The sequence below is a fragment of the Ursus maritimus genome, unplaced genomic scaffold (genome assembly GCF_017311325.1).
Source record: "Ursus maritimus isolate PB19 unplaced genomic scaffold, ASM1731132v1 scaffold_35, whole genome shotgun sequence".
In the NCBI taxonomy this organism is placed as follows: Eukaryota; Metazoa; Chordata; class Mammalia; order Carnivora; family Ursidae; genus Ursus; species Ursus maritimus.
The window spans coordinates 15,629,154-15,647,552 of record NW_024426119.1 but is presented as its reverse complement, the minus strand read 5'-3'; the positions used below and the strand labels follow the sequence as shown (position 1 = coordinate 15,647,552).

The following is an 18,399-nucleotide window of genomic DNA, read 5'->3' as shown; positions in this document are numbered from 1 at the left end:
TCAGACTTAGCAATTTGACAAAACATATTCTTTAGAGAAACTCTTTATATGTAGAGTAGGATAAATGTATAAGGATATTCATGACAGTATTATTTGTCATAGCTCAAAATGTAAGCAACTTTGCCATCAAAAAATGAATGAAGAAAAGATCGTATTATGGTATATCCAAACTGTGGAATACTATAAAATGAAAACAAACAAAGAATAGCTGTACACCACTACATATAACTACCTGGCATATAATATGTTGGCTTATTTGGTTTGTTGTTTCGTCTTTACTCTAGCATGTAAACTTTATGAAAGCATAGACCATCTCTTTTGTTCACACTTGAGTCTGCAGTTTCTCCAGCAGCACCTAGTACACAGCAGTGCGGAAGAGGCTCCCAAATGAATTAATTGAAGGAAATGCTAATGTAGAGATTTGGCCTATGAAATCTCTGTATTGAAATCTTTGTATTGTTTATTGCTGGTCTATAGAAGTACAATTGATTTTTATATACTGATCTCGTATTTTGTGGATTCCTTAGGATTGAAAATTCAGATCCTTTGGAAAGACTTAATGAAGCTGAGTCACTAAGGAAAATTGCTGTAAATAGTAAAGGTGTTAAGAAGAATAATGAAAATCTAAAGGAACTGTGACCTCAGATTGCTTCTTAAGGGTCTAAGTTTTCACTTTAAATCAAAACTGGAAGTCATACTCTTTTTGTGTTGTTTACATAGAATGTAAGATTCTGCTTTCAAAGAAAAAGCCTTATTTGGCTCTACATCAAAAGATTGACAAGGAAATACATTGTGTTTTGTTTTTTTTTAAGATTTTATTTATTTATTTGACAGAGAGAGAGACAGCCAGAGAGAGAAGGAACACAAGCAGGGGGAGTGGGAGAGGAAGAAGCAGGCTCCCAGCGGAGGAGCCTGATGTGGGGCTCGATCCCAAAACGCCGGGATCACGCCTTGAGCCGAAGGCAGATGCCCAAGACTGAGCCACCCAGGCGCCCCAATACATTGTGTATTTTAACATGAAATGTTCAAGATGTGTATATAACATTTTTTCACAACTCCCTGCTTTGACTTTTTTCAATTAACTGCTCTTCTCAACGGTCAGTCCCACATTGGTTCAGAGGTTTTTTCCATCCTAGAATTTTTCAGGAACAAAGAAATTATAGCCTAGAGCAGTTTTTCTTCAACTTTGCTATGCAGCAGTGGAATGAAAATTTAGACAACTGAGAAGCAACTTGAGCCTGGAATTTGTTTAGATCTTTTTAACAAGCTCCCCAGTTTGAGAACCATTGTCCAGATTACTATGTGCACAGATGTGTGTGAAGACTTGTGGTGTGCAAAGTTCCCCAGTTTGAGAACCATTGTCCAGATTACTATGTGCACAGATGTATGTGAAGACTTGTGGTGTGCAAAGTTCCCCAGTTTGAGAACCATTGTCCAGATTACTATGTGTACAGATGTATGTGAAGACTTGTGGTGTGCAAAGTTCCCCAGTTTGAGAACCATTGTCCAGATTACTATGTGCACAGATGTATGTGGTGTGCAAGTGTGAGTATTCAAGAGGGTCATTTGGATGTGGAAAGAAAACATTGGCCCTCTTATCATTGTATTGACTTATATTTGTTCAATTATGTATATATCAATACAATAGTACATGTAAATAGTTGATAAATAAATATATTTTACAGATGGGATGGCAATCAAAACAAGTTGTTTAGACACCAGAAACCCATTTTTCTTTAATAGTCAAAGCAAAGTATAATGGAAGGAGAGTACAGATGCCCAGTTTCATTTTCCTACAGCTTAAAACTTTGCATTTACTTTTCTACTCTACTGCCAAAGACAAAGATTAAACAAGACTCGTGAGGCAAATATTATTCCTGATTAATATATATTAACTTTTCTTCAGGAAAATGACATAGTTATATCTATTTGCATCTCCACTATACTTTGCTAAGAACTAAATAATAAATAAAATGGGAGAACTTTGTTAATCCCATAAATTATCTTTATATCTGCCTTGCTTTAAATGCAAAATATTTGTTTTTTAGAAAAAAAAACTGAAATGTTCGTATTTTTCCTTGTGAAATAGTTTACTTTTTATTTTAAATACTTAAATGCATCTTTACAACCTTAGGAAATAAAGTTGCATGTAATAATCCCATTTCATTACTTTTTGCATAATTGAAATACAGCTAAGCAATATTTTTCGTAATATGTTATAGTGAGCTGTAAACAAAATTAGGAACTGTTGGGTGTTGATTTTCTTTTTCATAAGTAGTATTTTTACATTTAATATTAGAATAAAACCTTAAAGAGTGATATGGGTTTCTTTGTTATTGTATCTTATCATGATTAGTGAGACAGTCATTTGTTTTCTAGATTGATGACATTGTAAAAGCTGTTGGTAACTGCAGCTACAACCAACTAGTGGAGAAGATCATCTCTTGTAAGCAGTCAGACAATAGTGAGCTCGTTAGTGAAGGTGGGTGAGTGCTGCTATTACCTGATTTATTCTTGGCAAAATAACTTGTCTTATAATTTAGTAGCTTTTAAATGTCATAAATAAGACTTCTGAAAAATCCAAATGTTGCTACTTGTAGGAATTAAAAGAAGTAATTATTCATAAAGATACCAGTGAAAGGTTTTTTTCTAGAACCCTTTTCACTTGACTTCTAAAATCAGGCCTGGATTCTACTAAAGTCTTTGGAATCATTTGTTAGCTTTGATATGGTCAATTACCCAGGAGTTATTGATAATTACTTTTTTTAAAAAAAAGGATTATTATTTGGGAGTACTGAGTGAACTTTATAATTCATCTTCTAATTAACTGAAATGAGTGTTATGTACTCAAGTGTTTATTTTAGTAGAGCTCTGCTTTATGTTTCAGTACAATATAGTATATTAAAGCACCATTCCAAATGAAAGTATACCTCTGATCATCAGATTTCCTAATCCCTAACTAATTAAAATTGCTAAATTTATCATCATAGAAGCAGTTTCATGTTTTCTTCTGCTGTGTTCTGGTCGATGAAGGGAAAAGCACATTTGAAACCAGAATGCTGTTAGGAGCCATAGTATTTGGATATACCTTTCCTACAACCCACTTCACTTTCTCATAAATATGCAGAAATACTTTGGCTGCTCTTGTCCTCTGTTTGAAAAGTAAATGAGAGAGAAATCATGAGAAGTAGGGGATGGGCTTCATCATCCTCTGAGACACGGTTCTTTTACATTAGGTATAATAAAAGTTGATTGTAATCACCACATTTAAAAAAAATAAAACTAAATGGCTACAAGAGTATGTAAGAACATATGAGAAGATATGTACATGAATCACATACTATATTAATCAGAACCCAAGTAATTATTCAATTATCCATAAGTTTAGCACGTTTATTCAAGAAGCAGGTAGCAAGAAAAGAGTGTATTTTAGTGGAGACTTATTCTAGGTTTTTCCTTGCAATATACATAAGTATTCAGGGATATTGATCACTGATCTGTATGACAGCTCTTTCACTGCATCCCAAGGCAACAAAGTTTAATTTTAGGGGAGAGAGGAGCAACAAAAGCTGTTAAAAATACTTCCAGTTAACAAAATTCCATTCACTCTAACTTTTCATTCCTTACCCAAACTGTCACTACTATATATTCCTAAAAAAACAGACTATAAAGAAAATTTCCATGTGTAGATTCCAGCTTTCTCCATAACTTCCAATATGCTATTCGGTAGTAATTGAGGGAACAGGATTTACAAGTATTAACAGATGGAATGATAGCTATATAAGTGATATTTGGGTTAACAGGCTTATAGGGTAGGAATCTATAGGGAACACTTGGTAACAGCATTTTCCCCAAGCCAGGCTGTAATGTAATAAGTAATGTAATATACTTAGGCAGTATGCTAATTAACAAAGTGAACAACAGCAAAAATCCAGCCCCTTCATCACTTCTCCTTTGTCTTGACCTGATGTTACAACTGTTGTTACTATTTCTCTAACATTGATTCCCCAGGGTAACAAAAAACTCTAACTAATTCACGTAGTATTGATACCTTGAGAAGAACTCCTTGATGAGAGCAAGGAAGGAATCATCCTCTTTAGTGCTATAGAATTTTGGGGTAATATGTACCAGAATTGATTAATTCCTTGGTATATAAGTTTTGTATGGTAGAATTCTGCATACCAGATTTTTATTATCAAGGAATGATTATATGTAGAATTCAGTAGAATTAAAAAGCTAAACTAGTTTTTTGTTTATAAGAAACTACAAATGTGTGGTCTGTAAAGTAATTATTCAGTTCCAATGGTTACTTGTATAGGCACTAAGAAATGGTATAGGAAAGAAAAGGCCACAATGGATATTTTTTACTTATAATGTAGCAATTTAGCTTCCCCACATTGTTTTCTTCCTCATATTTTATTGGGTATTGTGTTCAGCTGAAGGAGTCTGCTTTCTTTTTGTTTGCCCACAACTATAACTTTCCTTCTGAATCAATAAAACATCCCAAAGGTGGTTTATTCCTAATCCTTCTTTATTAAAAAGTAATAAGCTTTAATCTCAGGTGATAACTACTTGTTTTTTTAATTCAAATATTTCATCTCCATAAGGTGCAGAATACAAGATACATTTTTACTATCATTCTTTTTTGATGAAAAAGCAATGTTATTTAGCTAAATAGAATTAGATATTCTTTCACCTTCTTTCAGGTATTTTTTTTTTCTTTTGATGGCAATACCTTGTAAGTAAAAGTACCAGAATTTTTACATGTACGTAGAGAGTATGTATTACTTGCTACCTCTTTTGGGTGATAGTATTTTTTTAAATCTAGTTATAATGATGGGTATGGCATGGCAGCAAAAATCAGTAAGGAAAGAAAATAGCACAGCACCAGCTGCCAGACTTTACTAGAGCTGGTCATTTAATTCCAGATGCTTTCTCAAGAATAGTTTCTTCTTTAACACTTACTCCTAAGTTTAAAAAAAAAATGCTGAAATAATTCCAGAAAATTCATTCATTCAAATATTTATTGAGCCTTTATCATGTGCCATCAACACTGAAGATTATAGTTTGAATTCATGTTATTTCTGATTAAATGATACTGATTTTCTCTTCTTTTTCTTTTATTTTGAAAACTCACACCCATTAAAAAATTGGAATAGTACAATGATTATATATGCCACCTGAATTCATCAATTGTTAACATATTGGAGTTTTGCTTTCTTTCTCTGTTACCACAAACACACACACACACACATTTTTTTCCTAAATCATGTGAGAATTAGTTGCAAATATCATAGCACTTTACCCATTAATGCTTTAACAGTTGTCTCCTAAAAACAAGAATTCTCCTATGTAGTCAGAATACAGTTATCTCAGGAAATTTAGCATGAATGCAATACTTTGATCTAATATACTGGTCATATTCTCAATTTTCCATTTGTCCCAGTAATGCCCCTTTTAGCTTTGAAGTTTTTTCAGTGTAGGCTCCAATCAAGAATCATTTAATTGTCATTATCAATTTAGCTTCCTGTAATCTAGAACAGATCCCTAATCTTTTTTTCTTTCTTTTCTTTTTTACTTTTTGGTCTTTTCTGATACTGACTTTTCTTAATAGTCCAGGCCAGTTTTTTTGTAGAATAGTCGTCAGTTTGGATTCATTTGATTGTTTCCTCATGAGTAGAATAGGTCATATATTTTTGGTGGGAACAGTACATCGGTGATACTGTGTCTTTCCCAGTGCATCAAATCAGGTGGCACAAGATGTCTGGATTATACCATTATTGGTGATGTTGAAATATGATTAAGGTGGTATCTGCCAGATTTTTTTGTTGTAAAGATGTCCTTTGCCTTTTGTAATTAATTAGTAATCTCTGATATTGTGCTTTGAAACTGCATGAATACCCTGTTCCCTAATAATCTTTTAGTCAGTACAATTGGCATTCATTGATTTTTGTCTGAATCAACCATTACTATGGTGGTTATGATATTTCTATTATTCTTTCTACATCTATTAGTTGGCAGTCTTCTGTAAAAATAAAAAGCGTTTTCTCCTCCCCATTAAAATTTTTTTAAATCAATGTAGACTCATAGATTTTTTTATTCAGTGTGTTATAATCCATTATTATCATGACTCTTTTTAATGCTTAGAATTGTCTCAGGTTTATCCGGTGGAATCCTCTCAGCCTGGATCCCATGTTCTTTTAACACATCTTCATTTCTTGAGTACTTCCTTATTCTATGGCACAATAAGGATGTTCTGGTCCCTACCACGTCCCTGGAATCAAAATATATGAGCCCTTGTATTTCAAAGAAAATCTGGGTATTTGTCATATTGAAAGGGATTGTTTTATTGCATCCTCTAGGGGAAAAATATTAATATAATGTATTTGATTTTTGAAAATTGATAGTAGGTGAAATTAGAAAGAAAATCATTGTTTAAAACTATCACAGTGATAAAGTTCTGATTGAGTTTAAATTTGAATGCAAATCTTAAGCAGTGCCAAATCTAGCCAACATTTAAAAATAAGCCAAGTTTCCTTTTCTCCTGTCTTCTCTTTTTGCTCCTTTTTGCCTAATTTTAGTGCCTCTTTTTCTATTTCAGTTTCTTTAAGGCACTTAGTACTTTCTGGTTCTCTAATAGCTCCTCAGTTATGAAGGAAAGTAATTTGATAAATTTAGTATTGAATTTCTGAAACTAAGAAATATTTTCAAACACACTAATGTCAAGAAAACAATTTTTAATTTAAATTTATGTTTAGTAATATAATTTTATTATTACCATTATATTAATTTTTAGCTTACTTTAGTATCATTAATAACAGTATCTATAACATTAAGATTGAAATTTAAGGGGCGCCTGGGTGGCTCAGTTGGTTAAGCATGAGTTCAAGCCCTGTATTGGGCAGGTGGAACCCACTTAAAAAAAAATGAAGTTTAAGCTGAATGTTGCAAATAAACTGTCATTTGAAGTAATGCAGATAAGTTAACTGCTACGTAACACTTAGAATTGTTTACCAAAATTAGTTAGTTAGAAAAGTTGAAACTAGATTAGGCTTTTAAATATTCCATGAAAACCACAGGGGTCATTTTAAGAGTTGGTAAAAGAATTAGGAAACCTTGTTCTCTATAAGTCTAAATTAGGACATGCTTTATAGCTTGGGAGAAATATAATTCAGTTTGCATTTATAATAATCACCACTAAATTTTTTAACTTAATACCAATAATTTTCCTGGGTTCCAGTCTTTACTTTGCTGTAACTAGTTTTATGTCCTTGAGCAAGTCGTGTATTCTCTCTTGAGCTGATAATCCTGTTCTCTAGAAAGAAGTAGCTGAGAAAGACCTTTCTAGTGTAGCATTTTTGAATTTCACACACATGAAATAATGTGAATTCAGTAATCTCCACTCATTTTTTGTATCTTTTTGAAAGGGATTTTTTGAGAGGATATTGTGTGAGCTGTGGGAGGGGTATTTGGAAACATCTTTCTGAAGGAAGCATTTAGTAGTGCGGATATTATATAGAGCTGGTACTTCTCAGCCTAGGTATAGTGCTTAGGACTAAAACTGTTATATAGCAAGTGCTTTAGTATAGAACTGATACATTCTACTCAGTAACTAAGTACGTAGCAAAGTAATGATAATAATTGAAGGGGGGAGCTCTTCTAAATGTATAAACCCAAGAAGTTGCAAATGGGCTATAAGTCTCCTTTGGCAGGGGCCTTCTGTATAACTTTTTTGCACTTCCCCTCCAACCTTAACCAATTCCTTGGAATAGTGATAGCTTTTTACAACCACTTTGCAGCTTGAAGTGCTATAGGTTGACACTGAGGGTGAAGGATGGAGAGGGAGTGGAATAAACCTATGTTATCCAGCTGCCTCTGGCCCTACCCAGTTTATTTTCAATTTCTTGTTGAGGTCAGTTTTTTAATGTAGGTTTATCTTTCCTCCCTGTATCTGTACCTCTCTGCTCACTTACAAAACTTTTTAGAGCATTCTCTTCCACCCCACCCCACCCCCACCCCTATTGCTTCTGAGACATTCCTTATTCAAGGAAGGGAGCAAAAGAATGAAGAAAAAGAAGGAAGGAAGAAAAATACAGCCTTTTAAGTTATTTGCACAGATTCTCCTGGTAGTTACGTTCTAAAAGTTGCTGTGAACATTGAATTCATGAATACTGAACCACTGCTCCTAGGGGAAACACAAGATTAAGTTCCTTTGAGCCTCTAGTCACAAGATTTTCATCAACTGATCAATATATAACCTTGTTTTATTTGTATTTCTGTGTAGAGACACCTTATTTAATACATATTGTTGATTTAACATTAAACTCATGGCCAACAGCACTGTAATTCATGTCTGAATGAATCTGCAAAAATATGTGTTTTCTCTGTAAGGCGTATCTCAGCCTTTGACTACCCAGCACTTCAGCAGTATGCTTGGGGGCCATTTTACATACCCCAAAAAGGCATACCTAATAGACTGTGAAAAGTCTGTTTATAGTAAGAAAGCTGAAACAAGCAGGCAGAACATTGCCTTGTTTGACCTCAGTGGGGAATGTGTGCATTAAGTGACTCAAAATTTTTGCCACTTTGCACATATCCAAGATTGACCCTGAAGCACAGCAAATATTGATTTTGGATTTATAAGTAGATTTTAGTTACTAGGCAAGTTTACAGATATGACAGTGCACAAATAATGAGGATCAACTATACATATATCTTTAAAATTAAACCCCAGAAAACTACTTTATATTTCATTGTGTTTGGAAAAAAAAAGAGATCATTTCTGTCTCTGAACTTTATATATCTACATAATGAGTGGTGTATGTGGGAAGACATTAGGATAAAAATGGCATCCGTTATCCCACTGTTTTCTGCTTGGTCTCACACTTTTAGTTTTTTAAGATAAAAACTGAACAGTTTGTGAATTGAGAATTATTGGGATCTTTGTTAACATCTTTAAGCAACTCAAGTTGTTAAACACCTTTCCTTTGGGAAAGTAGCTGTTGGCATACATATTTTATTCCTACCTATTTTTTAAATTGCTAACTCTTGCCTTCTTATTTGTTTTAATGGGTTTTAGTTTTATTTTGTCTGTATCTTCTATTGATAGCTGCTTGAAATCCTTTTTGGAAGTAGGTGGAGTATAAGTAAATACATTTATTGTTAAAAAGAATTTCACGTAACTGTTTCTTTAGGGTGGAGAATGTCTGTAGACATATCTTCCATAGCAAAATTAGAAAGAAAAATCTTCAGTTTGGAGTCATCATGTTATAGTAGTTAAAATCTTACTTTGATTGGCCTTTCTTCATACTTGGAACACAATGTAAATAGAAAAACTTTTTAATTCTGAAATTATTCTTCCATCTAATACTATGCATTGGTTCCATAGGCTTTGTAGCTGAGCAGTTTCTAAATAACACAGCCACTCAACTGACATACCATGGATTATGTGAACTAACTTCAACGGTTCAGGAAGGAGAACTTTGTGTGTTCTTTCGGAATAATCATTTTAGCACCATGACCAAATACAAGGTATGATATAGAAATAGCTATTTAATTGTTACTCTTAAATTAAAGGAGCTGGATTTAGAGATGTCTTATGATCTACTTCAAAATAAAAAAATTCAGCATAATATTCTTTATTCATCAAATTATGAAGGTAATTATTAAATACTTATTTAGGATGCAATGGATTTGCAACTTAAGTGTTACTTCAGATCAGCTTTTTGTTTTAAGTCTCAACTCCTTTTTCACAGATGACGGCGTAAAAAGTATTATTTCCTTTCTAAGAAAAAAATAAAGATAAACCTTAGAGATAGAACTAGGATCACTAATGATGGATATGTATATTTGAGGTGAAGTTAGAAGAAAGAATCAGGATTTGTCTTTATGATAGTGTTTACTATTATTAAAGTTACCAGTGTGACTTTAAATTCTTCTTATGCCATTTATGGCTCTGCCAAAAATCTTACAGATTTATCCTTTTCGATATCTTTTCATCCATCTCTTCCATTTTTACAGCTGATACTTATTTGAGGAGTTTCTCAACTTACAGGGAGTATTCTGTGGTAGAATACTGCTCTGATCATGTCAATAATATAGCAGAAATGCTCAGTAGCACTCAGTGCCTAGAGGATAAAAATGCAAGGTATTTTCTACTATCCTCCTATGCCAACACTTTGCTTCAGTCATATAGTCTGCCTACTCATTAATAATCCTCTATATTCATACCCACTTTATGCTTTACCATTTCTGCACTTCTACCATCATTTCTTACTCCTTAATTCCTGTTTGAAAAGATCTCAGTCCTTTTAGCCTATCCACCTAGCTTTTAAGAAACATTTCAAGTACTAACTCTCCAGTACAGCTACTCCTTTTCTCTTAAAACCAGTAGTTCTCAACCAGGTCATATGCTAGAACTACCTGGAATCTTTTTAGAAAATACCAATGCCCAGAGCCCACCACCAGCTCAGTTAAATCAGAATGTCTAGAAGTAGGACCTAAGCATCTATATTTTTTAAATGCTCCCCAGGTGATTTAAATGTACAGCTAGTGTTGATGATCACTGCTTTACCCATTCTCCTCTGAGGAGCTGTTATGAGCCGTGTATTCTTACTTCCCTTATGGATGAGTACCTAGTTACCAGTTTTCTTTTCATGTAAATGTGCCTTCTTTCTCTAAATGAAAGTAAGTGGATTGAAGTCAGAAATCGGGTCTTCATATTTCCTTCACTTTAATCAATGAATTGCACAAAGCAGTGTAAAATAATGATTTGTTTGCTTATATAGGAATACTCTAAGCACTGAGCAATATATGGAATTGTTGAATTGCTATATTGTACACCTCAAACTAATGTAACACTGTATGTTAACTACACTGGAATTAAAATTTTTAAAAATTTTAATTAAGAAAAAAATACTGTAAGGCCCTAGCTCTCCTGTTGTATTAGTTATAGTAGGGGTTCTATTTGTATTGCTCGCGCATTTGAGGTAGATATGTGCTAGGTACAGGCCCAGAGTCATCCATACTTTTCAGATATTTAAGGCCCCAAAACCTCAGAATCACAATTATTGCTACATAGTGTATATTGCTAAGTCATCTTGCTTTACCTGATCTCTTCAAGTCCACACTTCATTCATTTAACAAGTACTATTAAGCATGATTATGTCAAATATCTATTAAACATGATTATGTCTGGGTGCTCAGCCAAGTACTAGGACTACAGCCTGAGCAAGCTAGGTGGATAGGCTCCTACCATTTAAGGACCTCCGAATTTGACAAGAAACATGTTAAATAATTATACAAATCGTTCTTATTTCTGTCGGGATACACGCTGTAAAGGGTACGTAAACATGCTGTGAGTGCTTTTATTGGGACTTGTAACCTAGCTGGGATGTCAGGAAAGATTTCTTGGGAAGGTAACATTTAAACTGAGACTTGGGGGCACCTGGGTGGCTCAGTCGGTTAAGTGTCTGCCTTCAGCTCTGGTCATGATCTCGGGGGTCCTGCGATCCAGCCCACATCAGGCTTCTTGCTCAGTGGGGAGCCTGCTTCTGCCTTTCCCTCTGCCTGCCACTCCCCCTGCTTGTGCTCTCTCGCTCTCTCAAATAAATAAATAAAATCTTTTTAAAAATTAAAAAAAACCTGAGACTTGAAAAATGAATCTTTTAGGAGTTTAATCAGTTAGCAAAAAAAGGATTAACTAAGCAGATAGAACATGTGTGTGCAAAGGCCCTGAGAAGGGAAAGAACTTAAGAAATTCTTAAGAAATTAAGTTCTTAAGAAATTAAAATAAGGCCTGTGTGGTTGAAGCATTGAAATTAAGAGGCATGATACAAGACTAAAAAGATAGGCAGGTACCAGATCTTGTAGAGTCTTGAGTTAAGAGGAGAAACACACCTTGGTTTCCTGATGGCCCAGTGGTTCTTTTTGTTTTCTTTTTTTCTTCTTTTCTTTTTTTCTGGGGGGAGGGGAGGCTCAGCAGGGGTGAGATAGTTCAATGGGAAAACAAGATCTCTGGCTGTCATTGGTCGTTGTTATACAACCGCCCCAGGCTAAACTGTAGATGTTCTCTTTTCTGTGAAGGCCATATCCCTGACCAGAAGTCCTTTACTAGTCAGCTAGGTATTGCCAATATTCTTTCGTGGTTGGGGAACGGGTACCTCTCCTCAAGCACTTTCTACCCTGTGTCTGTTTCTGGACGAAGTATACATTTCTGTGAGAGAATGATAAGTCAGAAAATGGGTGCATTCTGCTGTTTCTCTGCTTCCGCGTTTTTCTCAGTAAACCTTAATTCTGTGGCAAAACAGTGTATCCAAGGTGTTGTGTTATCTCCCTGATCCCTTTGTACAACATGAAGGTGCTTTGGACTTTTGGGCAAATGTGGTTGTGGATTTAGTTAGGAGACTCTTACGGGGGCCAAATAAGATGTTACAGTGACTTGGACTAGGATGGTAAAGAAATGGAGAGTAGAAAGAGCCCATAGACATTTAGGAGGTATAATCTACCAGATTTGGTGATTAAGATGTAAAAACTAAGAAAGAATGGTTTCTGGGCTCTGAGCATGAAGAACTGGATAAAGGGTGGTGCTCTTTATTGACACCGAGAACACTGAAGAGAAGACAAATAGCATGAAATCAGCCTTGGAACTGTTAGAGCTGCTTCTGAGGCACACCTCCAAGTGGAGATGTGGGGTAAATGTTCAGGACTGGAGTAATTTTTGTGTATAAATGGTAATTTGGGGAGAGGAGAAGATTTGCAAGGAAAATAAAGAAGGAGGAGAAAAGACAAGACTTAGGACAGAGGTTTAAGGAGTGCCAGTATTTAAGGGTCAACTAAAGGAGTATGAACAAGCAAAGGAGACTGAGAAAGAAAAGAAGAAAAGGAAAATCTAAAGAATATGGTATCGTGTAAGACAACCGGGAGAGAGTATTTCAAGAAGACTGGAGATCTCAGTTGTTAAAGGCTGTTGAGAAGATGAGAACACTGGGGGGAGACGTGATATGGATTTCACTGTATCTTTTAGAGAATGGTGGAAGCAGAAAAAACTCAATTTGAATTGATTAGGAAGGGGAAGTCAGGAACTAGAAACAGATGATAGGAAACTGTTTGAAACTGTCTGTGAGGGGGGCATAGACATAATGGCTCATAGCTGTAGCGGAGTATGGAATCCAGAAGAGTTTTTTTGTTTTTTAATATGAGAGACTTGATCATGTTTCAGTATTGAAACGTGACTCAATAGAGAGAGAAAGGTTGAAGATTCAGGAGAGAAGATAATTGATAGAAGGCTCCTGAGAAGGTGAGAAAGGATAGAAATTTTCACAGGCAAAGGGGATTAACCCTTGATTGAAAAAGAGACCTCTTCGTTGTAAAGGAGGGAAAGAGTAGACTATGAATACAGCTAATTTATAGATTTGATGGCAGAAAGTAGAGAAAGCTACTGTTTAAATGCTTCTAGTTTCTATTATTATTTGGAAGACAAGATCATTTACTAAGATTGAGTAGTTTGGTAACAGATTTGAAGGGGGTAGTTTGAAATAGTCTTTACAGCATGTGGGAGAAAGTTCTAATTAGAGAAATTAAGAAGGTAATAATTACATTAATATACTAATTATTAATAATAATAATAAGTATTAATTATATATTGATTTTTTTCTGCAAAAGTATTCATCAGGGTATAGGCATGGCAAAAGGAGCTAGCTTGTTATTCTAGAGTTGGGACTTTAAGTGGGTGCAATAAAGAATAGAAAACCAAAGGAGTTTAGGAACATCATTCTTCATTCTTCACTAAGGTAATCCTATTTTTATAGAAGGGACAAATGGGAACAACTATCTTGGTGGTCAGTCACTGAGAGAAGTGCTTAGTTTCCGTTGTTTATTGTAGTGGCCAATAAACTGAAACAGTAACACCACTTTTTTGTTTTTTATTATGAAAAACTGCAAACTTAGAGAAAAGTAATGAGACTAGTTTAATGTGTGCCTATTATACTCATAACTTTCAACTATTTTGATATTTACTGTTTTCATCTGTTTTTGTATTTTTGTTTATACTTCAATATGCATCTCTAAACAAGAACATATTCCTTTCAAATCACAGTACCATTACTGCATCTAACAAAATTAACTATAATTTTTAATATCATCTAATACCCAAGCCATATTCAAGTTTCCCATTTGTCCCCCACATTGTTTTATAGATGATTTGTTCAAACCAGGGTCTAATCAAGGAACATGCATTATATTTGGTGAAGTAACTCCATTTAATATGATGCAAATCTTGTGTTTTCCAGGGATCTTGTAGGCCTGTGAACTATTTATTTATGCCCCATTACAATCCTCTCCGTCCTATTTCCTGTATTCCCATTGACCTATCCAATCCTGAGGGTCTGTAAATAAGACATTGCTTTACGTCAGGCAGAATACTTAATGAGTACATTCTTTTTTTTTTTTTTTAATAAGAGCATTCTGGGGGGTTTTTTCCTTTAAGATTTATTTATTTATTTTAAAGAGAAAGTGCGTGAGCAGGAGGAGGCATAGAGGAAGATGGAAAGGGAAGGAGAATCTCTAGCAGACTCCCCACTGATCACTGAGGTGGCCACAGAGGGGCTTGATCCCATGACCCTGAGAGTTCATGACCTAAACTGAAACCAAGAGTCTGACGCCTAATGGACTGAGCCACCCAGGCACCCCAATGAGTACATTCTTTTATATAAGAGTCAGAGACACTTTCCCTCCTCATTGACCCAGTGGCTGATTAACTGATTTACAGCAAAATCTGTAACATTTCTTTGGCTGTTGGTGTAGAGCTAGAAGCCCTAAAAGAATACTTAATAAAGTTTAGGGAAGGCGTTCCTCCAACATGGTATCCATTTGCTTGGTAAGGAAATAGGATATAAGATTGTGCCCTGGTTCTATTAAACCTGTTCAGCATTAAAACTGTTCTTCTCTACCACTAATTTCTGGTTGTGAAGAGTTTCTGTAGTTCTTTATAAATTGGAGCCCCAGGGAATCTGTAATCTAATAAGGATATAAGTAAGGAAAAACTATAAAGCTGCTTTTTCAAACAAGATATGGCTACTTTAACACTATATTAGGTCTTCATTACATTTCACTTTTGAAGACCCCTGAGATTTTAGGGTCATTTTATGTATTCATATTTAATGATTACTTTATTTCCCATCTTCCTACCCCTGTGAATTCTTTGGAATACCTATAGTATAAATACAGTTCATCCCATAGAATTCCAGATATACTTCAACAAAAAATAAATTTAACATAGAATACTTGCTACTAAGATAAATGGTGTCTATAACTAGTACCCTATAATAATAAATTATGTAATATTAAATTATTTATATAAATAGTAAATTGATAATATCATATGTGTCTATAATTGTATTTTTATTTGTGGGGCTTATCTTTATGTGATTTGCAGAAAGGATCTTTATGCTTTCTGATACCCATGTCATATCATATGCCATTATCATCCCAGGACCAAGACCTACAAGGAGGAAGTCCATGTTGGCAGGACAAAGGATTACCTAGGAAAGGTCATTTCCAGTTTCCTTATTGGTTGTATTATTTCTTTAGGAACTTTCTAAACTCTAATTTATGTGTAGAAGTCTTTTTTCATTTAAAATCTTTTGAAACTCTAGAGGTATATGAGCTATGGACTTTTATTTGACCAAAGGGAAGGTATATGTCTATTATAATGTTCTCCAGTACTCATCTTTGTTCTAACACCTCTCTTTAGACACTGAATAGAGGCAGAGGCAAATTCTCTGTTACGTTAGACTTTTTGATGACTCTCTGTAAAGCACTGAAGATTATAGATATTTCTAAAACCTGTACCTGGACAAAGTATTCTCTCTTTACTGACTTTATGGTTCCATCTTCATAGACTTTTTATTAGGCTTCCTGCCATTACAAAGTCACAATTGTTGTGTTAGTCAAATTGACTTTGTTCCCCCTGAATAATAGCTACCAGTCGACCTCACACTTCTCAACTACCTAACTTAGCATGATCTATGGTTTTGATTGCACAGCCTCTCATGATATTTTCCCTAACCATAGATATTAATTGACTTCCTGTTATTGGAAAGTCCTCCTGCCATTCCTAGTTTTGTGATTTATCGTTACTAACCCCTGGACAAGGACCTGTGCTGTTTCTTCTCATCGCTAGGAAAATAATCAAGTCCAGCTCTTGCTAGCTAATAGCACCCTCCATGAATCCTTTTTTAAACTCTTCATCCCTCGTCTGTCCATCAGGAACAAATATATATACCAATTTCTGCTGTCACTTATGTTACCTTGCTCCATGTACTTCCACTTAATCTTGTATAATTAAACCGGGCCGATTATCTTGGCAATTCCATAATGAATACATGATCCTTTGAGATTTGTGCATCAACATAACTAGATTAGGATCTGAAAGCAGCCGGGAGGAGATCCTAGTGAGAGAACAGATGCTTTCAGGGCCATTCCTGTGGTTCCAGCTAGCGAGGTGAGTTTTTTATCCAGGCAGGAAATTTGAAAGTAAAAAAATGAGTTATAAATAAACTACCCTTATAGGTCTATTTCTAGGAAAGACCTTGTAGGTCTGTTTTGCTTCTCATATTATCTATATGTTCATGACTGTTAGATTGTTATATATATAATTCTATGTCTAAGATCTAGTTACTCCATTTTATTCTTTTTTTAAAAAAGATTTTATTTATTTATTTGACAGAGATAGAGACAGCCAGCGAGAGAGGGAACACAAGCAGGGGGAGTGGGAGAGGAAGAAGCAGGCTCCTAGCGGAGGAGCCTGATGTGGGGCTCGATCCCAGAACGCCGGGATCACGCCCTGAGCCGAAGGCAGACGCTTAACCGCTGTGCCACCCAGGCGCCCCGAGTTACTCCATTTTATTCTTATGATCCTTCTCCATTCTCTAATACTTCTGCTTTCTTTTTAGTAGGGTAAACTGTAAATTGCCTGGCACATCACTTAGCTTCTAGAACTTTGGATTATATCATGACATCTGTGTAGCTGTCTCCCCATCATGACACCCTTTTTTTGTTGTTGTTTCTATTCATGACTTCTTAATCATCCCTTATCCATGTCAGCCCTTCTATCCATGTCATAACTGTTTCTTCTACCTCTTGGTTTTAATTACTCACATTTCTCTGGAGTATATTCAAAACCAGGGTTTTTGAGGTTGGCTTTTGTTTGTTTGCATTTTTACTTTTCATGTAGGTATTAGAAGTGAAAAGTAGTTTAGAGGGAGATACTAGTTCTAAATAAGTGCTAAGTCCATTTTAAATAAATCTGTTCTCTTTTCTCTTTGACCAAGACTATATTGGGATTTTTCCCCCCACAGAAGGCTACATTTAAGTAAAAGTTCAATTATTTTAGTATTATTTAATGTAGTTATTTTTCAGAGGTGGTGGATACATCAGAAATTGTTACATTAAGAGGTGGCAGGGGTGAGGAATATAGAATGTAGAAACAGACTAAGACAAGTGATAGATTCCATAGTGTAGGCAGAGAGATTCATCTTTTTCTTCTAAATAGGAGGCAGGAAAAGGCAATAGATACAGAAACTGAGATAGATTTAGGTAGTAGTATTCATAAATATAGTATCTTATATTCATTAAACATTATGTGCCTTGCATTGTGTTAAACACTTAACATGCATTGTCTCATTTAATTTTCACAGCTTCCCTGTGGGGAGTGGATATTATTACTACCACTCTACAACTGAACGAACAGGCTTACAGGCACTAAGTAACTTGCCCAAGACCATTCAGTTTGTTAGCAGCTCCAATATGACTTTGAAGCCCACACTCAATAGCTCTGCCTCTCTGGATGGATAAGAAAGCTATTTGTAGCTGAGAGAGATGCTTGCTTGTTAAGTAGAAGTAAAATTGATCTTCTAATTTATAAAATATCTTAGAAATTCTCTGGTTGAACTGCCTCTATATCACTTTATAATAAAGAAAAGAAAACTGAGGTCCAAAGACATTAAGTAATTTGAATCCAAGCTAATCAACCAAAAATATTTGGGCAGTACTTTCCTCCATATTTAAAGGCTGGAATTACATAATTAATTTTTTTATACATTTGACAAGTTTTCTATTTTAACAATTTACAAATTGTGATGATATTGTCATGTATGTTGTTAATACAGGTAACTCATACTCTGTATAGGACTAATTTATCAGGGTATTTTATTTATTTATTTTTTGAAGACTTAATGAGAGAGAGAGAGCATGAGCAAGGGGGAGGGGGCAGAGGGAGTGGGAGAAGCAGACTCCCCACTGAGCAAGGAACCCAACACAGGACTCCATCCCAGGACCCCAGGGTCATGGCCTGAGCCAAAGGCAGATGCTTAACAAACTGAGCCACCCAGGTGCCCCTAT

The 18,399-nt window shown here is 35.0% G+C and overlaps 1 protein-coding gene across 3 annotated transcripts in view; it reads left to right on the top strand.

The window, feature by feature from the left end:
• Positions 1–18,399, top strand: part of MINDY2 (MINDY lysine 48 deubiquitinase 2) — a 74,118-nt gene that overhangs the window by 42,133 nt on the left and 13,586 nt on the right. For 2 of the 3 annotated variants that reach the window (XM_008706071.2, XM_040620589.1), the window contains exons 5-6: positions 2,380–2,482; positions 9,389–9,531. The exons of the other annotated variant lie outside the window; for it this stretch is intronic. In XM_008706071.2, the coding sequence (XP_008704293.2) occupies positions 2,380–2,482; positions 9,389–9,531 (246 nt within the window). The remainder of the gene's footprint in view (positions 1–2,379; positions 2,483–9,388; positions 9,532–18,399) is intronic. 3 annotated transcript variants of the gene reach the window in all.